The sequence below is a fragment of the Megascapheus bottae genome, chromosome 21 (assembly GCF_031878675.1).
Source record: "Megascapheus bottae isolate mThoBot1 chromosome 21, mThoBot2.hap1, whole genome shotgun sequence".
In the NCBI taxonomy this organism is placed as follows: Eukaryota; Metazoa; Chordata; class Mammalia; order Rodentia; family Geomyidae; genus Megascapheus; species Megascapheus bottae.
This window is the reverse complement of record NC_143529.1, coordinates 33,441,910-33,466,676: the sequence shown is the minus strand read 5'-3', so window position 1 is coordinate 33,466,676 and position 24,767 is coordinate 33,441,910. Positions and strand designations below refer to the sequence as shown.

Below are 24,767 nucleotides of genomic sequence, written 5' to 3'. Positions count from 1 at the left end.
CTAAGAAAGGGTGCTCTGTAGAGGTCCCCCCGCCCCCCAACCCCACACAAATAATCAGCATTAATTTAGCATAATCTGTATCATTCATAGATCTGGCAAACTTATGACTCATTTTAAACAAATAAGGCCAGTATTAGGCAGGACAATGGAACGGACTGAGTTTCAGGCCTGTGGTTCCTGCCTGCTGATGGCACCCCATTGGTAACTGAATACAAAGGATTGCTTTACTTTTTTCCTTTTAATGCTGTTGATCCTTAAATGTTAAATCAGCATTTCCATATGATCGGAAATATTTCAATTACATATGAGCATTCATTTTTTTTTTTTGCAAAACCTCAGTATTAGGTAATAGTTACATACTACTACAATAACATTCCTCTGCTGTACAAATTAAACCATTTTAAAAGAAATGAGCATTCTAAGAATTATATACAAAAGAAACCTGTAAGCAGTGTTGAAATGAAATGTAAGGTGTCGTTGCTAGTTCTACTGTTTTAAAAAGTAAAATTAACAGATACCCTTCAACATAGCCAGGTTTACAAGTCTCAAGAAAATCAAATGTCAGAAACTTCTAGAAAGCTGTGAAAAGCATATATACATTTTTTTCCTTGTGACCTTATGAAGCTTCACACCCTGGAGGAGTTGCTGTTTCAGTATCGATTTATTTGCCCGTCAACTTTATCCTTCCCAAAGCTCACATCGTGGCCTGACCCCTCTGATCTCCGTCACACGTTGCATGTGCCTTCTCCCTCTCAGTGAAGGCTGATGGTTGGTGGAAAGGATGCTAGGCATATGCCACTCCAAGCGCCCATCTTTACCGAGGAGCAATGCAAGCACGCGGGTTTAGCTGGTTCTAGCAAAGCCCTCTTCCTTATGCCATTCTCCTCCATACATCTGCTCTCATGGACACAACCACCGTCACAACTCCTGTAGCAAACAGTCTTTGAATTCTGAATGACACAAAGATCAAGGAAAAAAAGCCCACGTGCACTCTAGTGTGTAGGCAGCAGCTACGCTCTCCAACCTGGACTGAAAAACAAAAAGGTAAAATGAAAACCGTTCACTTAACAGCAGATTAGCGGAAATGTTCCTCATGAATCGATAGAGTGCCTGATGCTGAACAGCTAACAGCAAATGCTGAATTTGGATTTCATTGGAGGTGTTTATTGGAAATTAAGCTTCTTGCTGTGCTGGTCTCTTCAAATCCCTGATCTGTTTAACTAAATAGGTCTTCTCGTCGTTGAACTGCTCGTCCTCGGTCCGGTCGTTCTGGAACTTGCTGAGGAACTCGATGAGCTTGGTCTGATTCTTGAGCAGGATGTCCAGGATGGGCTGCGTCTTGTTGGGATTGGCCACGAACACCTGCGTGAGAAGAAGCAGGTCAGCAGAAAGGACAGTGGGGAGGCGGGACAGTCTGCATTTGCTTAGAAAACCTTATTTTATGCATCATGGAGGGAAAGAACAGGAACTATTTGATGTTTCAATGTGAAGAAAATCGCCAAACACATCCTGTCAGCCCTGACACACAGAGTCTGATGTCAGAATAAAATGAGAAGAAATTATATCTGGAGGCCAGGAGTGTGGCCTGGTGGTAGAGTGCTCACCTAGCACGCATGAAGCCCTGGGTTTGATCCCTTAGTGCCACATACACAGAAAAATCCAGAAGTGGTGCTGCAGTGGCTCAAGTAGTGAGAGTGCTAGCTAGCCTTCAGCCAAAAAGCTCCTAGGCCTAGAGTTCAAGCCCCAGGATCAAAACAACAACAACAACAAAAATAAAATAAAGAAATAAAAACTTCCATGGGAAGCATGAAGTATGATTTAGCCAGAAATGGTTGTAGGCATCTACAACCCAGCAGGCCTCGGAGGCTCACATCAGGGGCACACACTGAAAGCTAGCCTGGGTGATGTAGTGAGACAGTGTCAACACCTAAAAAAATGGTTTTGCTGTGACAAGGAATCGTTCATGCTGAAGAGAGATGACATCCACTGTGCCTTTACATTCTTATTTCCAAACAGCATGTCTCAGTTCCAGGCCTTTCTGGAAAGTTCCATGCAAGTAAGGAAACTGCATTATGTCATTTAGAGTTTAAAACAAGGCCAGCAGTGGTTCAGTGATGTCTGGATGAGATGGGATGAGAAGAGCTCAGGGGGAAGCATGGCTCACGGTTTGCACACTCTACCTTGAAAACGTGGAAGGCTTCAAACTGGATGTTACGACTTTTGTCTCGGAGGAGGTTCATCATTAATTTGAGGTTCTCAGGTTTGCTGATGTACTTTGTCATAATTGTGAAGTTGTGTCTATCTAACAGTAGTTCACCAAGAAGCTGAGAAAACATTTCAACATTACAATGACACAACTATTAAGACTTGAAGCAGATCTGAAATTCACAAAGTAACACTCAGTAGGCACTGGAAAAACAGATGAATGGACTAAGAAATGGAATACAGGAAGTGGGGGCCGCCTGCTTCAGTGACCACACAACGGCAGTGGTAAGGAGAGGCTGTTCTCTGAGGAGCAGGCACCCAACACACCCTTGGCCAGCGTGGGAATGGTCAGAGCCTCCTCTTTAAACGTGCACCCAGGTTAACACACTGAAAAGAAATGACAGAGCTGGGTGGGGGAGGTACGCCTGTAGTCCCACCCACTCGAGAGGCTGAGGCTGGACAGTCTTGAGTTCAATCTCAGCCTGGGCAACTTAGATCCTGTCTCAGAACAACAGCACAAAAAGAGAAACACAAGCCCCAGTTTGAACAAAAGAACTGATCCCTGTCTACTGAACCCTAAGGGAAGAGCAGGAGCCAGTCAGATGGGAAGGGCTTGCTGGAAACTTGTACGGAGAAGGCATTCTTATTAACCTAGGCTCCTAACGTCCTTAGTGTCTTGCTACAGAAAGAGATGTCTTCAAGGGAGATTTGCCCATGGTTGGGAAAGGAAGATGATGGAGTCTTTTTTTTTCTGCCAGTCCTGGGCTTGAGCTCAGGGCCTGAGCACTGTCCTTGGACTTACTCAAGGCTAGATCTCTACCACTTGAGCCACAGCACCACTTCCAGCTTTTTCTCAGTATGTGGTACCAAGGAATCGAACCTGGGTCTTCGTGCATGGTAGGCAAGCACTCTACCACTAGGCCAAACTCCTGGCCCTGAGGATGGAGTCTTGAGGGCCAGAGCCTAGCAGTATGCAAAATGGATTTGGCAAAACATCAGGACAACTTAGGAAGATGGAGGGAGGTGGTAATTATGCATTTATGAACAATCATATGAGTTTTCTAGACAGAGGTCAGCAAACCTTTTCTGCAAAGGGTGACAGTAAATATTTTAGACTTTGCAGGCTTTTAAGACGACTACTTCAGTATGCTGCTGCAGCCTGAAACCGCCAAGATGATATGTAAATAAATGAACATGTTTGTGTTCTATAAAATTTTATTTGCAAAAAATGGGCAATTGGCTCAATTTGACCCAAGAATTTTGACAACTTCTGTTTCCGAGCAGTTTCAATCTTAAGTTTGGCATCAGGAAGTCTCAGTGGGAGATGGTGCGGAATGGCTGAGGCTGTGGGTGGTTCCCAGCTGGGCCTCTCACCATGAGCCTGTGGCACACAGGCAGCTATCTAGGGCACAGGTATGGGATGTATTCATGGGGTTGGCATAACTGTTTTTAAAGAATACCTCAAAGCCGGGCGCGGTGGCTTATGCCTGTAATCATAGGTACTCAGGAGGCTGAGATCTGAGGATCAAGGTTCAAAAGCCAGCCTGGGCACAAACGACCCGAGACTCAGCTCCAATTAACCTCTAGAAAATGGGAAGTGGGGTTTGGCTCAAATGTGGGGCATTAGCCTTGAGCTGAAGAGCTTAGGGACAGTGCCCATGTACAGGGGTAGGGTGGTAGCCTTGAGCTGAAGAGCTTAGGGGGGATAGCGCCCAGACTGAATTCAAGCCCCATGACCTACAAAACGAAGAAGAAGAAAAAAAAGAATACCTCAAATTTGCACTATCGTATTGCTAGAGAGGAAAGAGAGGAAGTTCTTTAAAGCATCTGCTTTAGGGGGGACTAGACAGGAGCCCTACCCAGACCCTGCTCTTTTCTGCAAGAGGCCTCACCATGGGCAAAAAATGTATTTCCTCCCAAAAGTCTACAAATGCACCAGCACATCTTCCTTTCCCCAAATCCATTGAGGAGGAATAAATGAAGGAAATAATCTGTCATACCTTCAGTGACTGTCTCTTTGTCACATAATTTTCTGAATGAAGTAGCTTCTCATATTCACTGAAAAACTAAGACAAAAAAAACAAAGAAGATGGTCATGTAACACTTAAGATACCTGAGGACAGCTCCACTTCCACAGCAGCTCTCCTACCTCTCGGCTCCATCCCTCTGTTTTCCCCAGAGGCTCAGGGTGGTGGCGCTGGTCTCTCTCCAGAGGCCTCCTGGGACTGAACTCTGCCAAGATTCCAGCCAGGCCAAGAGATGGTTCTGATCACCTTTTCTGTCACCCCTAACCGCATGCCCAAGAAACATGATCCTCTCTCTACAACTGTTTCTCACCAGCCATAGCACAGCTCATTTAGTGCCTGGGCTGGCTTTGAACTGTGAACCTCCTGAGTAGCTAGGATTACAGGTGTGAGCCACCATGCCTGGCTTAGACATTTATTTTCTACTTCTTCGGCTTACTTTAAGGCAGAGGTGGGGCTGGCCATCTACACGGTAGGACTGCTTTTTTAGCAAAGACTGTTGTTGACTCTCCTTTCTCTTTAAATAACTATCAAACTGAGGATCAGAGTACCTGGCTCTACCTTTAATCCACAGCATAAAAACATGCACATAGCCATGTGCTCAGGCCCAGAGTTCAAGCCCCCTGACACTCCCCCCTAGATACAAAACAAACAAAACAAAAAAACCCCATGTACTTAAAATTCTTAACAGAAAGCTAGATGCTGGTGGCTCATACCTTAATCCTAGCTACTCAGGAGACTGAGATCTGAGGACTGTGGTTCAAAACCAGCCTGGGCAAAAAAGTTGTGAGATCTTTAAATTTTTAATTAATTAACTATTGTTTTCTTTGGGGGGGGGGTGGAATTCCTAGAGCTAGAAAGAGCTAGAATCAGGCCTGAGCACTATCCTTGGGCTTTCTCAAGGCTAGAGCTCTACCCTTTGTGCCACAGTACCACAGTACCACTTTCGGCTTTTTCTATGTATGAAGTACCAAGAAATTGGACCTAGGTCTTCGTGCATGCTAGGCAAGCACTCTACCACTAGGCTAAAGTCCCAGCCCCTGTGAGACTCTTTTCTCCAATTAAGCACCAGAAAACAAAGTGGACGTGTGGCTCAAGGTGGTAGAGAGCTCGCTTTGAGCTGAAGAGTTCAATACCTACAACTGACAAAAAAAACCCCCAAATTCTCAGAGTTTTCTGTAGCATATCATTTCAGGATAAATTTGGCTCCAAGAAATGGTTTTCATGACAAATTACTTAAATTCAGTCATGTTTTGTCCCAGTTAGGCCAGGTGCACTGTGCAAGGAGAGGACAGGTAACAAAGCAGGGTGTCCCCTCCCTGCAATCTGGGCCCTTCTCAGTCACCCTCACTTATGGCCGTGAGCCTGATTCCTCTCTAAAATGTCAACAGAAATACATTTCATGCTCCCGTTTTTCTTCTGAGCAACAGCATATATTTTAATTTACAAATCTGTTCATCTTTGAATTATATCTGCCCATCTACATATCCATCTCTTCATCTACCCACCCACCTACCTTCCCCATTCTTCCAAGGCCTTGCACTTTCACTTGGCTTTTTCAGTCCAAGCTAGTACTCCACCACTAGAGCCACAGCTCCACTTTCATCTTTTGGTGGTTAACTGGAAATAAAAGTCATATGGACTTTCATGCTTAAGCTGGCTTCAAACCAGTATCCCCAGATCTCAGTCTCTTAAGTAGCCAAGATTACAGGCACGAGCCACTGGCACCTGGCTTTCCCTTTATATTTTATTAGAAAATGCAGGATTTTAGAGCACGTATTTTAGAGCATGGTCTTAGTTTTCACACATTCCCCCTTTCCTTTTCCCTTAGCTCTGACTGCACTATATACCATTTTCCTAAAGTCCTAAAGCTAATTTCATCCTAGTAATATGTAGAAAACTATTTTTACTGCAGCATTCAATAGATTTCATTGCCTACAGCAAACCTAGAAATAAGCTAGTGTGTATCTTTGGTAGGATTAAATGAAGACACGCTAGTGTGTTAAAAAAAAAAGGGGGGGGGCAGGAGTGTGGCCTAGTGGTACAGTGCTTGCCTAGCATGCACGAAGACCCTTGGTTAGATTCCTTGGTACCACATACACAGAAAAAGCCAGTACTGGTACTGTGGCTCAAGGGGTAGAGCACTAGCCTTGAGAAAGCCCAAAGACAGTGCCTAGGCCCTTGAGTTCAAGGCCCAGGACTGGCAAAAAAAAAAAAAAAAATTCGGACCATGCGGCAATAACAAATCTCTATTACATTTGTCACCATCTTGTAGGCTTTACCATCCAAAGGCTCCCCCCACCCCCTTAGCTATGAAGGCAACTATTAACTCAGCACTATGAGGACCTAGTATGCTTGTACTCAGCAGTGTGTTACGATGCTTCTGGGAGCAGGATTCAGAACTGACCAGGAGGAAGAGCACAAAAAAATCAAAGCAGCAGTGATTTTTGTCTCCAGGAACCTTATAATTTAGTTGCACAGGAAAGCAATCAATGAAATATTAATAGTAATTAAAATTTCAAACTACTACTAGTAGAAGATATGTAGAAGAGTAAAGCTTAAGTCACAGCTGGTGGGATACAGGGGAATTTGAGTGGATTTTAATTGTTCTCATGTCTCTAAGAGCAGCAACTGGACCCCAGACCATATGAAGCAGTGTGAGTACTGTGGGGACTGAGGAAAGGCTGGGGAGGGAGGAAAGCTGACTGGGAGTATGGAAAGAGAACTGGTACTGTTGCCCACAGTGTTTGTGTAGCTCACTGGCAACCAAGGCATCAGAGCACTCAATCATTTACTATCTCTGGGGTCACCATTACGAGGGACATCTGACATCGACTGAGTTCAACGGGACTTTACTGATGAGCTAGTCTAATGTCCTCATTGTACAAATAGGGGAGGACTTCTAAGTCCCCAGTGGTGGCCACAAAGGAGTTAGCAGTGCAGGAGGCGGTGAGCTGGCGTGGGTCCTGACCCCTAGGCTAGCGCTCACATTCTGTTAGGAGTAGTGCCAGGTCCTGCCCTCCAGGTCTTTCCAGGCCTGGTTTGATCCTATCTGTTGCTACTCCCCTTTCTCTATATTTGAATACAGCAACTGATGGAGAAGGAAAAGTTAAAAGTCAGATAGTAGTTATCTTAACTGCAAGAAAAGAGGCAAAGGATAGTATGTCAATCAAAATGATCAAATTCTGCTTCTGACCAAGTCACACTAGAGTTTCTGTTAGCCAAGTGGTTACAATACCACTTCAGGATATTCTGTACAAAATCTTTATTAAGATTTTTTCATTTCTGGTGTCGACAGCTATAATCTGTTATTTAAAGCATTATTTTATATACTTACTCTATCATAATGCTGTTCCAAAAATTCTGCACTGAGCAATTTATGTCTTGTAAGTAAATCCTGGAAGAAAAAATAGATAATTTATTTTTACAGTGATTCAGTATTTAGAGAACAGAATCCTAAACCATACCACACCCTGCCCCCGCCCCCCCCCCCCCCCCCGAATCCCCTGGGGCTTAGACTCTGGACCTGGGCTGGACTCTATCCTTGAGCTTTTCAGCTCAAGGCTACCGCCCTACCCCTTGAGCCACAGCTCTACTTCTGGTTTTCTAATGGAAGTAAGAGTCTCAGGTTCTTTAGTGCCTGGGCTGGCTTTGAACCATGATCCTCAGATCTGAGCCTCCTGAGTAGCTAGGATTATAGGTGTGAGCCACCTCACCTGGCTCATCCCATACCCTTTGACCTGATACAATGACTACTGCTTGACTACTCTGGGCCTGACATTGTACTAAAATTGTTGTTTCTCTAAATAGCATATAAAATTGGTAATTTGGAATAACAGCTAGGCATAGAGATATAAACTAAAACAAAGAACCAAGAGGAGAAACACAGGTAACTGCTCTCCTGAATATGCAAATACAAAGCTGTGCCAATTCAATGCAACTTCTTTTACTCTTCTTCCTAAATTGAATGACAGTCACTTCAAAATTTCACATTGTCTATCTTCAGAGACAGAAGGTTTTGTTTAAAAGCTCCTTTATGCTTATATTATAAATAATGGTTTGAATAAGCAAAACAATACTGTTAAAAATGTGGCATAGCCACAAATGAGGCCCACGCCTGTAATCCTAACTACTTAGGATGCTGAGATCTGAGAATCTCGGTTCCAAGGGTTCAAAGCCATCTGGGGTAATGCAAAGCTGGGCAATACAAAGCCTGGAGACTCTGATCTCCAATTAATCACTAGAAAACGGAAGTGGGGTTTTGGCTCAAGGGCAGGATGGTAGCCTAGAGCTGAAGAGCTCAGGGACAGAGCCCAGGCTCAGGGATAGGGCTTGGTCATTCACAAATGTCTGCTGGAACCTGGGGAAAATGCTAGGTGGTGGGGCCCTCAAAGACAATGCATCCCATGTCTGCCCCAGAGTCCTGAGTTAACCGTGGCTGGTCTGAGTCTCAACAGGTAAAAAAGAGAAAGGAACATGTGTCAGCAGGAATGTACAGTCCAGCATTCAGGGAGTTTGCACAGCTTCTTCGGCACAGGTTACTTAGAGAGGTTAGTCCCAGCAGTCCCTTCCTCTGAACTATCTCTCGCAAACTTGTTTTCTTTGCTGTTTATGCCTGAGGGTTGCCTAGGACACATAAGCCAGCAATGATAGAGTCCACTGAAGGGTGACACTGGCTGGGAAATACTCTAGGAAATGTTCCATGGTCAAACATGTGGGATGCACTGCAGCTGGGGTTCTCTGTGGTCTTGGGGTGTACTTGGGGAGCCCTGTGCTAGTGTCCAGCCTCACATTTCCATTTTGCATTACAAAATCCTTCCTGCCAGCCACATGGTGACTTTATATCTACCCGGGACTGAGTTCTTTAGACACAATGTTTGTGTTTAAAGTAACCTTTGACCCTCAGTACTTGGGCAATGCCCACTATATAGTACAAGCCACATATTTAATATATTGATGAATGGACCAGGAAAATCAGCAACAGGTTTAGAAAAACACCGTATTAAGCAAACTTGCAAGTGTGTATTTTTTTTTGGGGGGGGGGATGGGAGGCTAGGCACTATTCTTGGTCTTTCTCAAGGCTAGAATCAGGGATCACATATGAAGTTCAGCAGACAATGCCCCCCCCCACTAAAATCCCTGATAAACTACTTCTACTTGAGAGGGGGGTGGTCTGACTATTTCCCAGGGCCTTGAGTTATTTGGCCTATATCATACTGGATGTCTGATTATGTCCAAGGACAAAGAACTTAACCTGTCTACCTGGGTGGTTCATCTTCTGGTTCTTACAGTTTGAAAGTTCTTTCTGTGCTAGAGTCAAATTCTATCCCCAAGTTACTTCCAGAAAAGGCTAGAATTGACAGAATAAATAGATGTCCCATTCAAATACAGTGACTCTTGGCAAGTCCTGACAGCATTCTCTTCTCTGTGTGAAAGGCATCCAGTCCTACAATGACAGACCTGAGTCTCCTTACCACCTACTTCATAGCCATCTATTTGTCTAGAGGCTGGCCTGGAATGGAACACTTCTACATGCTGCTACCTGAGAAGCTCATCATGGAGCAAGGCCATGGATTTGCTCCTTTTTACATGCTTCTGATCTCATGGAAGCTTTGTGGGCAGAAGCAGTATCCAAGCAGCATTCTGCTCAGTCTTATTGGACATCTACAAGTTTTATTTACTCAGAGGGAACTTTGTAGTCTGGCTTCCTGGGTTTGAATACTCTCTTTCCAACTCATTGTCTGACAGCTCCACATCTCTAGGTTTCATTTCCTTGCCTAGAAAGGAGATGATTCTACTTCCCCGACTGGGTTAATCTAGTTTAGTAATGTTTACACTTAACAGTACTTCTTATGCTGCATTCCCCAAACCTGCATGTATACACGTGGTTCCTCAGGTAGAAAGGCCTCAGGTTTCTGCATTTATGCTCATCCTCTAACTTGTCTCTAGGTCATCCTAATTTTGCCTTTTTTTTTTGGGGGGGGGGGCCTAGTCCTGGGGCTTCAACTCAGGGCCTGGGCACTGTACTTGGGACACTTTTGCTCAAGGCTAGCATTCTGCCACTTGAGCCACTGCTCCACGCCACTTCCGGCTTCTTCTGAGTATGTGGGGAATCAAACCCAAGGCTTCATGTATCATAGGCAGCACCCTAACTCTAGACAACACTCTGGCCCCTAGGCCAGGAGAAGCCCACTGTTAATACCCATCTTTCCCTTCATTCTAGTGCCTAGACCTTTGTTAAATATGCCCTGTCATTCTCTACTCAATAAAATGACTAGGAGAATCCTCTGGAGATTGCTAGAATGTCTCTCCAGAGCAATGGAAATCCATTTGCCAACAATGTGTGGATTAATTCAATCAATTGCGCATCACTATGCTGAAACTTCATCTAGTTTATCATTTACTTACTTACTTACTTGTTTATTTAGTGGGTCATGGGGCTTGAACTTGGCCTGGGTGTTGTCCCTGAGCTCTTCAGCTACCCTAGAACCAATCCCTACTTCCGTTTTCTAGAGGTTAATTGGAGATAAGGGTCTCAGGCTTTGAACTTCAACCCTTGCATCTCAGCCTCCAGAGTAGCTAGGATAACAGGCATAAGCTACTGTGCCCAGTTCATTGTTTACTCTTTGCAAGAGAAAAATTTGTTGAGAATTATTCACAACGTAGTATGTCCTCAACTGTCATGAAGGAATCATCTAACAGCAACTTGTTGACTGTGCAAGACTGTGAAAGGTACCACCCCCACTCCCACCCTCACACACTTTAACAGAGGAGATGCAAGTTAAATCCACAGCAGAGCTTGTCTGGAATGGCAGCCATGTTCTTTAGTCCCCTGACCTTACTGGCTCTTTGAGATGAGTATGACTGAACTCACTCTTGGTGAATTCATGTGGTTGTGGGCACACATGGGCTCCTTTCCAAAATGTTGATGAGTCATCTCTTTAGAGATACTTTTTAGATTCTTACGCAGGTGTAAAATCACATTCTAAATTCAACCAGCCTTTCAGGGGAATCTTTCACCTTTTATTTTAGAAAACCTAGCCTTTCCCACTTCCTAACACATCCAAACAAAACCAGGATTCATGAATAAACATTTGATTGTTTAGTTTACTACTTCCGTATCCATCCACTCAAGCTATAAGTCTTGAACACTTTCTGGGCAGGGTTGGAGAAGCCTCTTGTCCATTCTAGAATATGGGACAGATGTGTTCTCCAATTCCAAGAGAAAAACACCAGCAAGGCAGAAGGAATGGCTCTCTCTTCCCTTCTCACCATGTCTTTGCTTTGCGTCAGCTGCTGAGCCTGCTGGGAGTTCTCCCTGCTGTTAGGAGCTTCTTAGCCAGGAAGGAGCTCCATCTGGTACTTAGCCACCTGAGATTCGGGGGCAGACCTATGCCTCTCTCTTACATACACACTGAGTTACTACGAACCTGCAGCTCATGAGAGGCCTTTTACTAGCCTTGATCAGAGGCCTCTCCAAGAAACAAAATGCTTTGAGTGGGGTGAGTGGGGTGTGGAACTCAAGACTAAAGAATTATTTATATATGCTATCCACAGCATAATGTCGCAGGTTACCAAAAAAACCAACCAACCAACCAAAACTGTACACTGTACAATGGTAAATATTTAGCTTGTAAAAATCCAGGTAGATAGGAAGATATGGTAGAGTGGGAATGCTGGAGGTGACGGTGCCCTGTCCTCTCCCTGTGCTGGAGGACGTGGAGGGGAGTTCACTGCTCCCTGGGGCCTGTCACAAGTATCGTTTTCGTATTTAATGACGTGTTCCCAACTTAACATGCTCCTAAACAAAAGCCAAGAACTCTGCTAATTTTGCCCATATAGTTGGATGGACTATTGCCCTTTTTTTGGACAGACTTTAAAATCTAATTTTTCTGTCTTTTAAAAGCTGTAACTTTACTAAAAATACCTAATCACACAAACATATATGAAATATGGCTTTTGTCTTCCCACTAGAGGGCAGTCATGGCTAAGAAGACAGAAATTAGGAAACCTCACTTGTTGCTGACTTGCTGGACACTTAATTCTTGAATTGTTACCTTGAATGTAGCAAATGCATCTGAAGCTATGTCAAATGTTGACATTTCCACATATCTGAAGAAATCATAAAACTGTTCCGACCACAAAATGATTTTCGCAAGTGGTTCATGTCTGATGCATTCTCTTAACATTATTCCACAATTTAGAGCTATTTCTGGAGACTCATACCTGTAAAAACAAAACAAAATACCAAACATGATTGTTCTTTCTAACACTCTAAGGTGAATGTTTCAAACTTTTCCACAGAAGTTTCATATGCACCTAAACCAAGTAACCACACACACAAGGTTTAAAAAAAGTGTTTCTCGGAGTGCAACCTGGTCTTGAAGGGGCTTTCTTTAGAGACTGCACACAGTGCTGTTGGTAGAGATCTCACCAACAGTGCCTGTGTGAAAAGAAGGTCACTGTTCAAGTGAGAATATTTTTCCAATTTAGAATTTCATTGTATCTGAATAGGCTTATCAAGACAATTAGGTATACTGAATTTATACTTTGCTATGTCAAGTTAATATTCCAGTTCTTCAAGGCTATTGGAAACATGTGAGATCGAAAGTCCTGGCTTCACAAAGCACCTCCATGGTAGAGAACCTGGGGAGCAGTGGACCCCAACTCTACCTCCCACCCTCTACCATGCTACCAGCTCAGTGTCTCAGCTCTCCTTCCCAGGGATCAGAACCACAACCTCATGTGAAGTGGGGCATCTCTTCTCGTGAGCACCAAGTCCTCTCACTGGACTCAGCCACTGCTCAGCTGCTTTCTTTCCACCCACTTCCTTTCATGTTGCACATGTTGCCTTAATTTCTTTCCCAACTCACTCCAGTAGTTTCTTGCAGTCAAATTCCATTTCCCCATACTCTAGTGAAATAGTTGTTTGGCCAGCAAAGACTTCCTCTTAAGACAAGTGATCTTGTCGCATAACAAAGATCCTTCTACTTCCTGTTGTAACAGGGCATATGCGTCCCCTCCCATTCTTTCCCCCACTCCCAGTACAGAGTATTGAATACTAGACAAGCATTCTACCATCGAGCCAGTCCTGCATTCCTAGTCCTGAACCCACACCCCATTTCCCCTCTTTGTGGCACTGGAATTTGAACTCAGGGTTTCATACTTGTTAGGCAAATACCCTATGGCTTGAGCCATGCCTCCAGCCTCTTAAGAGAGGCAAAAATTTCTCCTTTCTGTTCCTCTGGTCCCTATCACTTGCCTGGCTGAGGTCTTTACAACTGCCACTGACCTGCTAAGGAAAAAAATCCTATGATCTCAAGGTTCCACCAGGCATTCTGAATTTCCCTCTCTCTAATCTACTCCTGACTGCAGTTGGGCTTTCCGTACTGTCTCTTCCATTAGAAGTCTGCTGACATTTTCAGTTAGAAGTCACCATGTCTAACACGAAGTTTCAATTTCCTCCACAAAGTAAGTCCCCCACTTCCCGGTGTCCTCACTTCTATGATTTGGCATCATGACTTTGTTTCAGATACTGAGGTCTAAACCTGGTCTGTGACAACAGCCATCCCCAGAGCCTGTGATGTTCATTTTGGTAGTTACTAAGTACATGAGGCTACTGAGCACTGGAATTCTGACTACTGAGACCAAGGGTTGAACTGTCAATGTTATTTAATAATTACATCCCTACATATTGTAGCAACTCTAAGGGAAGCATAGTTCTAAACCTTCCCTTCTTCACTCCTGTTTGTAGTGTTGCTAGCTGGTGTCTTCCACCTTTCTTTGAAGTATCTTAGATTCATTTCACTGTATCCAGCCCCACTGCTACATTAATTCAAACCATAAACAAGGACTGCGAGTCTTCCTAACCAATGTCTTTGCTCAAATTCTGTCTTAGCCAGTTAACCTAACACACGCTCACTAGACAGAATATATTATTTTCTGCCACCAAATAATCCAAACTGCTGGGCCTGATCTCCACTCTTCCCTTTATGGGGTTCACTTACTACTCTGGTACAATATCATCTCACACCTTGCCACAAACCGCTCCCAGTCATGCTCATCACTGGAATGGAGGTCCAAGGCAAGAGTGAAATACCACGTGATTTGCAGCACTAAGCAGTGAACAGTAAAATGTTTATGGCAAGGCCATGTGCCTGGGCGCGGTGGCTCACCCCTGTAATCCTAGCTACTCAGGAAGCTGAGATCTGAGGGTCGAGGTTCCAAGCCAGTCCAGGCTTCGAGCTGAAGAGCTCAGGGAGAGCGCCCAGGCCCAGAGTTTAAGTCCCACAACTGGCACATTCAAATTCTAAATCCTAGCTAACTCTGATCTGATGTCCTTTTTCTTTTTCTTCTTTAAACCAATTCTGACCAACCCCACATTTATCCTCTGAAATTCTGTAGCAAACTGTCTGGTAGTATTTATTACTCTCACCCTTTTGTTATATCTATAATCACTACAGATTCTCTCCAAGGGCAAACTATGTCCACTGGCCATTAGCATGCCACTGGCTCTTACTAAATGTGATTAAAATATCCACTCACAAAATGTCTGCTCATCTCATCTTTGCTTATCTTTAATGAGCAAGAGAGACTAGAGGAACGGGGTAAGATAGTTTAGTACAAGTTGGGCAGGTTTTGTTGGGAGTTTGTCAGGCTTGTCTGAATGATTAAACCATAAGTGTAAAGCAAACAGCTATGCCTTACAACGTGCTAGTGCTAGTATATTAACATTTAAATTGCCAGGAAAAAACAACAATCACCACCTTCTCCAAATGTAGTACAATGCTAACAGTAAGACCTCAAATGACACTGCTATTAGCATGAGAGACCACCAAAATATCTAACACCCAAGAGTCTTGAAATGGCTATCTGCAGGTCTATCATCTGTGCCAGAAAGCAAGGAAGCTATGACAGACTAATGAAGCAGCTTTGCCAAAAGAACAGAGCCAACCAAAGGAATTTCTAACAGCCCCAAGATGGGACAATGTCGACATAAAACAGCAATGCCTGAAACATGTCGTGTCCCCCCCCCCCCATGTTGGGACTTCGGCTTGAACTCAAGGCCTTGTACTTTTTCCTTGGCTTTTAAACTCAAGACTGGCATTCTACTACTTGAAGGACACTACCATTTTTACCTTTTTGCAGGTTAACTGAAAGTGTCTCATGGACTTTCTGACCATCCTGACTCTGAACCATGACTCTCATGATCTCAGACTCCTGAGTAGCTAACATTAGAGGCATGAGCCACTAGCACCTGGCTTCAGTTTCAGTATATGCATATATTGGGGTTTTTTTTTTTAGCACCTGGCTTCAGTTTCAGTATATGCATATATTGGGGTTTTTTTTTTTAGCACCTGGCTTCAGTTTCAGTATATGCATATATTGGTTTTTTTTTTTTTGCCAGTCCTGGGATTTGAACTCAGGGCATGAGCACTGTCCCTGAGATTTCTCAAGGTTAGTGCTCTACCACTTGAGCCACAACACCACTTCTAGCTTTTTTTCAGTGAATGTGGTACCAGACAATTGAACCTAGAGCTTTGCATGCTCGGTGAGCACTCTACCACTAGGCCACACTCCCCACCCCCATATATTGTTTTTTGTAGGTCATGGAGCTTAAACTCTGGGCCTGGGCTCTTCAGGCCCTGAGCTCTTCAGCTCAAGGCTAGCACTCTAACCACTTGGGCCATGGCGCACTTTCTCAGTATATTTTAAAGTAACAAAAACCTTGAGCTAGCAACAGTGCTTAAACAGCAAGCATACTCAATGATTGCTAAGGAAGTAGCCAGTATACCACCTAATACTACTGAAATAAGGACATCAATCTTGCCTGTACAGATTATATTTTGGGACTAAGTCATCAATGAGAATTTCTTTACAGAAGAAACATTTTAACTATAGGAGACAGAACAGTAATGGCAGCCAACTGTCATTCTGAAGTAGACAAGATTCTCAGCAGATATTAAAAGCATCAGGTTGATAAGAGAAGGTCATATGAACAAATTACAGATTACCAAGTAGACAACCAGTGCCACCCAAGAGGAAGCACAGCGGTACCCCTTCTAAGTGAACCAGTGTCTAACTGCCAACTTAAAGGAATAGGGGGTAGTAAAAAAAATGTACAATGAAACCACAGGAATGTAAGCCCAAATTGTGTGATTTGTTTTACATCTTTAGTTGCTGTTCTACATGTTGAACCCTAGGCCTTATGCAGTGACTCTACCAATGAGCTATGTCCCTACCCCTTGGTATTTTGAGACCATGTCTCACTACGCAGCCCAAACTGGCCTGGAACTGCCACTGCTTCTACGTGTTGAGAATATAGGTGGGGACCACTGTACCTGGCTAAACTATATACTTTTTCTATTAAACAAATAATTCAGTTACTTCAACAAATGGCATTAGGCTAAAAGTGTAAAGGACTAGGAGAGAGCCCAAGTTTTATCAGTCTTGCATAGCATCTTAAGCTTCATTTTTGTGAAAGTCATGGAAATATGACATGAACTTGGTGTTGGATATGTTAGGGGACTGTACGTTCTGGATTAGGGATGCACTCTGAAGTCAGGTACTCCGTGAGAAAGAAATGAAGAAAGAAGCTACAGAAAGTACAAATGGCAGTACACTAACAAAATGAGGTTGTGGGCAGAGAAGGGTTTGCTATATTCCTCCCCCGGCTGCATAATAGTTCACACAATGAATGTGAGAGGTAGAACGAAGGGGTGACATCGAAGCCTGGCTTCATTCTTCTTCTTCTTCTTTTTTTTTTTTTGCCAGTCCTGGGCTTGAGCTCAGGGCCTGAGCACTGTCCTTGGACTTTATCAAGGCTAGAGCTCTACCACTTGAGCCTCAGCACCACTTCCAGCTTTTTTTTTTTCTATATGTGGAACAGAGGAATCGAACCCGGGTCTTCATGCATGCTAGGCAAGCACTTTAACCACTAGACCAAACTCCCGGCCCGGCTTCATTCTTCTTATCTGGCTAAGGCTACAGCTCTGGCCAACAGTTGAGAGGTCTGAAGTTTAAGCTGTATCCAAAATCCACCTGACAAATGGGAAGGGTTAACTAATTTATGCATTTTAAAAAATCTCTGGTTTCTACGCAAAAGGAAAATAATGGCTTAGGCTGGAGGCTGTGGCTCACATCTGTCGGCTGAGGATCACAGTTTGCAACCAGCCAGGCAGAAAAGTTCACATGTTATTCTAACTAAAACAGGAGGGTCTAAAATAGGTGGGATGTGGCCCAAGTAGGCAATAAGACCCTGTCCCAAAAATAACTAGGGCAAATGAAGGGCTGGAAATGTGATTCACCAGTCACTTTGCCTACCAAGCAGAAGACCTTGAGTTCAAACCCCAGAACTGCCCAAAACAAACAACAAAACTGGAAGCTATTGTATGGCCACCAAAATTTCATGCACATCAACAATGAATTGAAGAAACAAAGAACGGGATACCCCAAATTCTATATGGCCCCATCTGAAGGAGCAGTGATTAGATGGTGAATAGAAGAAAGGAGGAATCAGAATGCTGGCATGTACACTCACTGACTCATGCTTTGTCTAAACAAGTTTGAACTTGGGGGAAGTGTTAAACCACAGAGATAGGAATCAGAATGAGGCAAGCTACAAAGCCAGGGTAGGGGGCAAGCTGATTCATGCCAGTAACATACTTGCCCACCAGTTTAACAGAACACTGCCCATGTCTGGACAGACAGAAGCATGGCAGAGCCACAGCTGGAAGGCAACTGGTGGAGACTACCAGGGAGTGATATGGCTTGTCAGAGAGGTTCAGTTGTGGAGGGAGAGGAAAGTTTGCTTTCCATCATTGTTAAGTTTCTGTTCTTAGGTCTTTTTGGTTTTTTTAAGTAGATGAACAATCTCATCATAAATGCCTGCCTAGTGCAGTAACAATTCCAGGGAGTTACAGTGTGAACTACCAAAAGAAGTGGGCTAGTAACAATTCACAAGGAAGAGACTCACATACAGCCCTGCTGTATGTAGTTGTGTAGAACTACAGATGCTGTGTGTGCATGTGTGTGTGTGTGCACATACATGTGCCAGTAATGGGGTTTGAACTTCAAAGCCTGAGCTTTTTTTTTGTTCAAAGCGGACACTACCACTTGAGACACAGTTCCATTTCTGGCTATTTGGTGGATGACTGGACATAGAGTCTCTTGGATTTGTCTACCTCTGCTTTGTTCAAATTTTGATCCTCAGATCTCAGCTTCCTGGGCAGCTAGGATTACAGACGTGAGCCACATTACAGATGTGGCTTACAGGAGGTTTTTGCTATCTTACAGAGTGCAGATGAGGTGCAAAGATGATGTTTAAAACAAATGTTCTGATAAAACGCAACCTACTGAATCCTAGCAAACAAGAAAAAAAGCCCTGACTTTTTTCTTTCCTTTAGCTGTGCTTGATTTATGAATTCAAAAGCTCATATTTCACCAAACTTTAAACTTGTATCTGTAGGGCATTTTTAACCTTAATGTAGCCCATAGGTTGAATTTCAAGGAGAGAAATGCATTCATGATCTGTGGAAGAAGGATCTCACTAAATCACAGAGAAAAGGCCTCCCACCTTCATCGTCTTGCTTTTCCCCAAGGCACTCTTTCCATTTTCAACTAAGAACACAAATTTTATTACATTGTACATACCCTTTCAATAACATGAACAAAATATTCTGTTGGGTGCAGATGTATTCAACAGTAGGAGTTCTTGTACCAATTTGTCTTCTGAGAATATTGTTGAAAATTTGAGCCACGTCTTTTTTGCCCTATTAGGAATACAATCATTAAAATATTTACCTGACTAAACATGAAAATGCCCAACCACCCTCCAAAATAAAGTCAAAGAGAGTCATTGTATACTATAGTCATGACTGAATATTGTCTTTACAACATTCATAGACATTTGCATTTTAATTTGTAATTCCAAAGTTTTAATAGTGTCTTATTTTTTTTAGTACCAAGTGTAGACAAAGTGAAATCTTTATTATATTCACAAGTAATTTCAACCATTTCTAACTCAGAATCGTGCTGACCCAGATAAAAAATCCAAAATGTTGCTCTGTGCTTACATTCTACAGGGATGTGAGTTCCACTGTGTGGAATCCACAGGTCAAATGGGATGCTCATGCTATTAATGAGAAGTAAGTTTTTCTTTCAGGGTGATGGAAGTGGGGGGATACACATTGTATTCTGCTATAACAAAGTGATAAAATTCCGTAAGAAATAGAGCTTTAGTGGCAAGTAGGCAAATCTCCCTCTTAAACTAGGTCACTTAGGAAAGAGTTATTTAAATAGATTAATAACAAAGACACTAAAGTATCATGTGATGCAGTACATCAGAGTTTTCTAATTCTTCTGTACCAAACAGATACCATTATCTGGATATCATTATCTGGAGAGCCTTGTGAATGGAAAACTCAGCAAGAAATTAACAAATGGACAACTAGACCCCAAGTGATGTTTCAGAATGCCATTCCCCCTGCTCCCAAATTCTGTGCCAGTACTGGGGCTTAAACTTAGGACCTGTCCCTTAGCTTTTTTTTTTTTGCCAGTCCTGGGGCTTTCCTCAAGGCTAGTCCCTACCACTTGAGCCACAGCACCACTTCTGGCTTTTTTCTATGTACGTGGTACCAAGGAGTCGAACCTGGGTCTTTGTGCACGCTAGACAAGCACTCTACCACTAGGCCAAACTCCCAGCCCCGTCCCTTAGCTTTCTTGCTTAAGGCTAGTATTCTATCACTTAAGCCAAACCTCAACTTCTGCTTTTTGGTGGGTAACTGAAAATAAGGGTCTCATGGACTTTCCTGCCTAGGCTGGCTTCTCACTGATCCTCAGATCTCAGCCTCCTGAGTAGCTAGGATAAGAGGTGTGAGTTACCATGGTGCTTAGGCTGGTGACAAGCCCATAAAAAAGCCTGTATTTCAAAATGCTAACTGAATTTCAGCACTCAACCTAAAACAACAGAGAGATCATTCTGGGGCCCATGTTAACTCAAATGCAGTAATGATACCTCTATGAATAAGGCCCAAGGGCCTTTAAATTGATGTTTCTGATGCCAAATGAACATTAACTATAGAGTTCAGCTTAGGGAGTGCGACGGGTGGGGGTAGACAGAGGATAGGCTCTTACTAGAGAAAATAGAAATGGTTGCTAAAATTGAAAAAACAATTAAAAATACATGAGGATCAGGGGCCAGGAGTTTAGCTTAGTGGTAGAGTACTTGCCTAGCATGCACAAAGACCCGTGTTCGATTCCTCTGTACCACATACATGGAAAAAAGCTGGAAGTGGCGCTGAGGCTCAAGTGGGAGAGCTCCAGCCTTGAGAAAGTCCAAGGACAGTGCTCCGGCCCTGAGCTCAAACCCAGGACTGGCAACAAACAAACAAACAAACAAACAAACATGAGATCAGCTATATCACAGAAGTATCTTAGTTCCATCTGCTCTTCAGTAGGACAAATATCAGTTTCTTTTTTCCTTTACTGTCAATATTACTCAGGTAAACTATAACTGGACCCTTTCTTCCTTTCCCCCAATTTAATCTGGGTGCCTGTCATGTTTCCCGTGGAGTGCACATCTATCTTTTACTCACCTGCACAGACATCTAATCACTGAGGTTGATAACAAGGGATACTTGTGATAACCAGAGGACGCTTCCTTGGGATGAAAAAGCTGCTAGAGGGCTTTATTATCCTACATGCTTTTTACCAGACAGGTATTGAGGACTGCTAAATTGGCTGAATATCTAACATGGCATGATCCAGCTGTGTAAGCTGGGCAATTTTTCTCAAATGCCTATCAGGTCTGGGCAGGAGATATAAAGTAGCTCCAGTGATAAAGAGCAAGGAAAATTGCCTATAGCAAACCCAAGCATTACAAGTTTTTCCTCTACCCCCCTCCCTGGTCTTGGTGCTTGAACTTAGGGCCTGGGCACTCTGCCACTTGAGCCACAGCACCACTTCTGGCTTTTTCTTGTGTATGTGGTCCCGAGGAATTGAATCCAGGGCTTCGTGCATGCTAGGCTATGCTCCTAGCACCCAAAGGGTTACAAGTTCTATTCTGGTTAAGAGGCCTAACAAGGCCAGAGTCAAATTTTCTAAGAAACCAGAAATTTAGACTTATAAGTAAAATCTACTATCTAACATACCCAAATTTAAAATTCGAAAGTAGTGCCAAGTAAAAAAATGTATGATATCTGTTGTAATGGACTTTCTCTGAGATTTCTAGCTATAATATTTTAATATTCTATCACTTTCAGACTGCTTATATTTGGAGTGCAGAAAACTGGTGAATAATGTAATCTCACTCCAAAGAGCAATTTCCTGAGGAAATACAGCCTACCTGAAAGGCCACAATGAACACCTCCAGAACTCTACATTCAATTCAAGGAAAGACAAGGAAAACCCTGGTCGGGCCTGAGACACTTGTGAACAGATGCCTGGTTATGCCACTGAGGTAAGCAGCCCTGGGATTAGAGTCAGGAACCCTTGAGCCAACAGGAACCTTAAGAGGTTCGAAAGGAGAAAATATCTAGAAAAGCACATGAAGAGGGTACTATTTTTGAAAATTAAGACATTGATTTCTTACCTCAAAGTCAATGAGCTGTAAATCAGCTACCAGAGTGCTGAGGAGCCCGCTATTATATAATTCTTGAGCGAGTTGAGCTACTGCTTCTGTCTGTGGCTCTTTCTCATTTGTGCCATACAGAATTTCTTTCATGGCAACTAGATTTTTGGAAACTTCTTCTGTAGCCTGATTTGGAGGAAAGGTTGGGGAAGAAGAGAAAGACAATTTATTTTAACAGACATAGAGCATCCGTATTGTTGTATGCTTTATTTCCATAGACCTATGTACAAAGCTCCATCTCTGCCTCTCAGCGCTGAACACTGTGTGGTGTGCACATGGGGGCAGCGTGCACATTCCACAGGAGCCCAGCATGAGCATGGAATATACAACTCAACACTAAAACCTGCTTTAGGAAAGGTAGATTCATAACAGGGAGACAAGAAAAGGTTCAGTTCTTCCATTAAAGGGGGAAGGGGACACCACAGAAATGACACCTGAGCTGACCCTGAGGAAAGAAGAGACTTAGAGATCTGGGCTATAGTTTGGCTGAATTATCTCCAAAAATGTTCCTGTGTTCAAGGCTTAGTGGCTGGCTGATGTTTAGGAAGTGACTGGACAGATCATAAGGGCTCTAACCCAATCAGTAGATTAATTCATTAACAGTCTCAAAACCTGAGGGCCTTTAGGAAGAATGAAATTACGTCATTTTCAGGGAAATGTGGATGATGAATCTGGAAAAAAAAAAATTATACTGAGTGAAGTAAGCCATGCCCATAAAGACAAAGGGCACATGTATTCTCTCCATATAACATCCCATGTAAACATACACAGAGGCACATGCTTATATACAGGAGTATGCTGACTAAAGTATAATAAATGCAGGAACAAAACTCTTGGAGGAAACTGAACAATTAACAATTTAACAAAATGAGTATCAGGAAGCTGAACAATATGAAAGGGAGGAGTGGTCAGTGTCAGCAGGTAAAAAGGAAACAGGAGGATAAATACAGTCGTAATAGTGTACATACTGAAAAGGGAAATGATGAGCGGGAGAAAAGAGTGGAAGGGATGGAGGAGAATGATGGAAGGAATTACTGATCAAGATGTACTGAACACATACATGGACAGATTAAATGATAATCCCTTTGTACAAGTATTTTAAGATTTAAATTCATCACCAAGAAAAAGTAAATCATCATCATCATCATCATCATCATCATCACCTGATGGCATTATCGGGAGACACAAGTAGGGCCTAGTTGTAGAAGTGAGGCCACCAGGGATGTGCCTGTGAAGGACATAGATAGTCCTCAGGCCCTTCCTGGCCCTTTCTTCGATTGCCTGACTGCCATAAGGTGAGCAGTTTTGCTCCGCTTGCCCTTCTATCATGATGTTTCTATACTGCCACATACTTAAAGAGTCTTGGAGCCATGGTCTGAAACCTCACAGACTTAGCCAAAAAAATATTTCCTCCTTTAAGTGGTTTATCTTGTATAGTGACAAAATTCTAATGAACACAGTCCATCAGAGAAAAGGTATGGAGAATCCTTGGGTACTGGAGAGAAAATCCAAAATAAGGCTAAAAAATACTTCAAATGCAAAGCTAACACGTTAGAGGTAAAAAATTCACTAGAGAGCCAGGTACTGGTGGCACACAACTGTAATCCTAGCTACTCCTGAGGCTGAGATCTGGGGATCACAGTTCAAAAACAAACCTAGGCAGGAAAATCCTTGAGATGCTATCTCCAATTGATTACCAAAAAGCCAGAAGTAGAGAAGTGGCTCAAGTAGTTGAGCACTAGTGTTGGGCACAAAACCTTAGGGAAGTGTCCAGGTCCTATGTTCAAGCCCCCTGACTGGCATCAAAAACAAAAAGCAACAAAAGTCCCTAAAGTGGCTAACGTCTGGCCCTCACAAAGACTGGAGTTTTACCTGTGAAAAAGACTAGCAAAAATCCAAAGACATATGAAACAATGACTTTCAAGCACTAAACATAAGCAGCAAGGACAGTAATCATCCTTGAGAGAAGGGACACAAAGGCAGCAGAAGCCAAGGAGTCCAGGAGGCCAAGGAGAGTGCTGCACAGAAAGAATGCATCAGATACCCACTGAGTGATCTCATAGTGACTGGAGAGCACTTCCCCTGAGTACTGATGAGCACAGGTGTGTGAGGACAGTTGCCAAGGCCAGGGGACAGAATCAGCGAGCACACACAAGGCTGGAAGGAGTTCTTGTTCCCTGTCTCACCAACCTGAAAGGAAAACTTCATAGTTACAAGTTACATAGCAGAATGCTCATATGAGTTTTTTATTAGTAGCTATACAAAATGATTCTTAGATTACTTGATTTCACCAAACAAGCCTGAAGAACATCAAAACAACAAATAATGAGAAGAAAAACCAGAAAAATAATAGCCCCGGAAATGTCACACATAGCAGAATATAGAACATGAAAGCAGTCACCACAACATTATTATATTCAAGAAAACTCACGCATCTTAAATAGTTAGACTTAAAGTCCAAGTGGATAAGATGTTGTAGTAGAAAGCGTTAAAGTAGTAAGTTACCCAAATGAACATTGAAGCAGATACACAGCAGTGAGCACCTAAAGCAGGGCAAAAGATCCACGAAATATTTGAAACTTACTTCTAAAGTTGACCTAAAACTGCTAAAATATTGAAAAACTCCCAAGCACAAGAATCAGGAGGATGACAAAAGTACAGAATAATCAAATTCAATGAAAATGAGAAAATCTTAAAAAGCAACCAGAGAAAGGAAAACATTATGGACAAAGAATCAAAGAATGATGAAAGTCAAAACAGTGGAGGAACACTGTGAAAATCTACTGAAAATAAAACAAAACACACAACTAATACAACCAAAGGTATCATAGTGGAATTCTATTCTCAGTGAAACAGATTTCAGAAACAAAGATGAAATAAAGTAGTACAGATGAAAAAAAAAAAAGAAC

General features: G+C 42.9%; 1 protein-coding gene across 4 annotated transcripts in view; it reads right to left on the bottom strand.

Moving 5' to 3' along the window:
* Positions 1–1,132: 1,132 nt before the first annotated feature.
* Positions 1,133–24,767, bottom strand: part of Cab39 (calcium binding protein 39) — a 101,789-nt gene continuing 78,154 nt past the window's right edge. For 3 of the 4 annotated variants that reach the window (XM_090355008.1, XM_090355010.1, XM_090355009.1), the window contains exons 3-9: positions 21,820–21,984; positions 18,882–19,000; positions 12,287–12,455; positions 7,567–7,626; positions 4,206–4,271; positions 2,181–2,324; positions 1,133–1,362 (exon numbers count right to left, since the gene is read on the bottom strand). In XM_090355008.1, coding sequence (XP_090211134.1) covers positions 1,174–1,362; positions 2,181–2,324; positions 4,206–4,271; positions 7,567–7,626; positions 12,287–12,455; positions 18,882–19,000; positions 21,820–21,984 — 912 coding nt within the window. In that variant the 3' untranslated portion in view covers positions 1,133–1,173. Of the gene's footprint in view, positions 1,363–2,180; positions 2,325–4,205; positions 4,272–7,566; positions 7,627–12,286; positions 12,456–18,844; positions 19,001–21,819; positions 21,985–24,767 lie in introns of those variants that run through there. The other variant, XM_090355011.1, reaches the window with a different exon arrangement.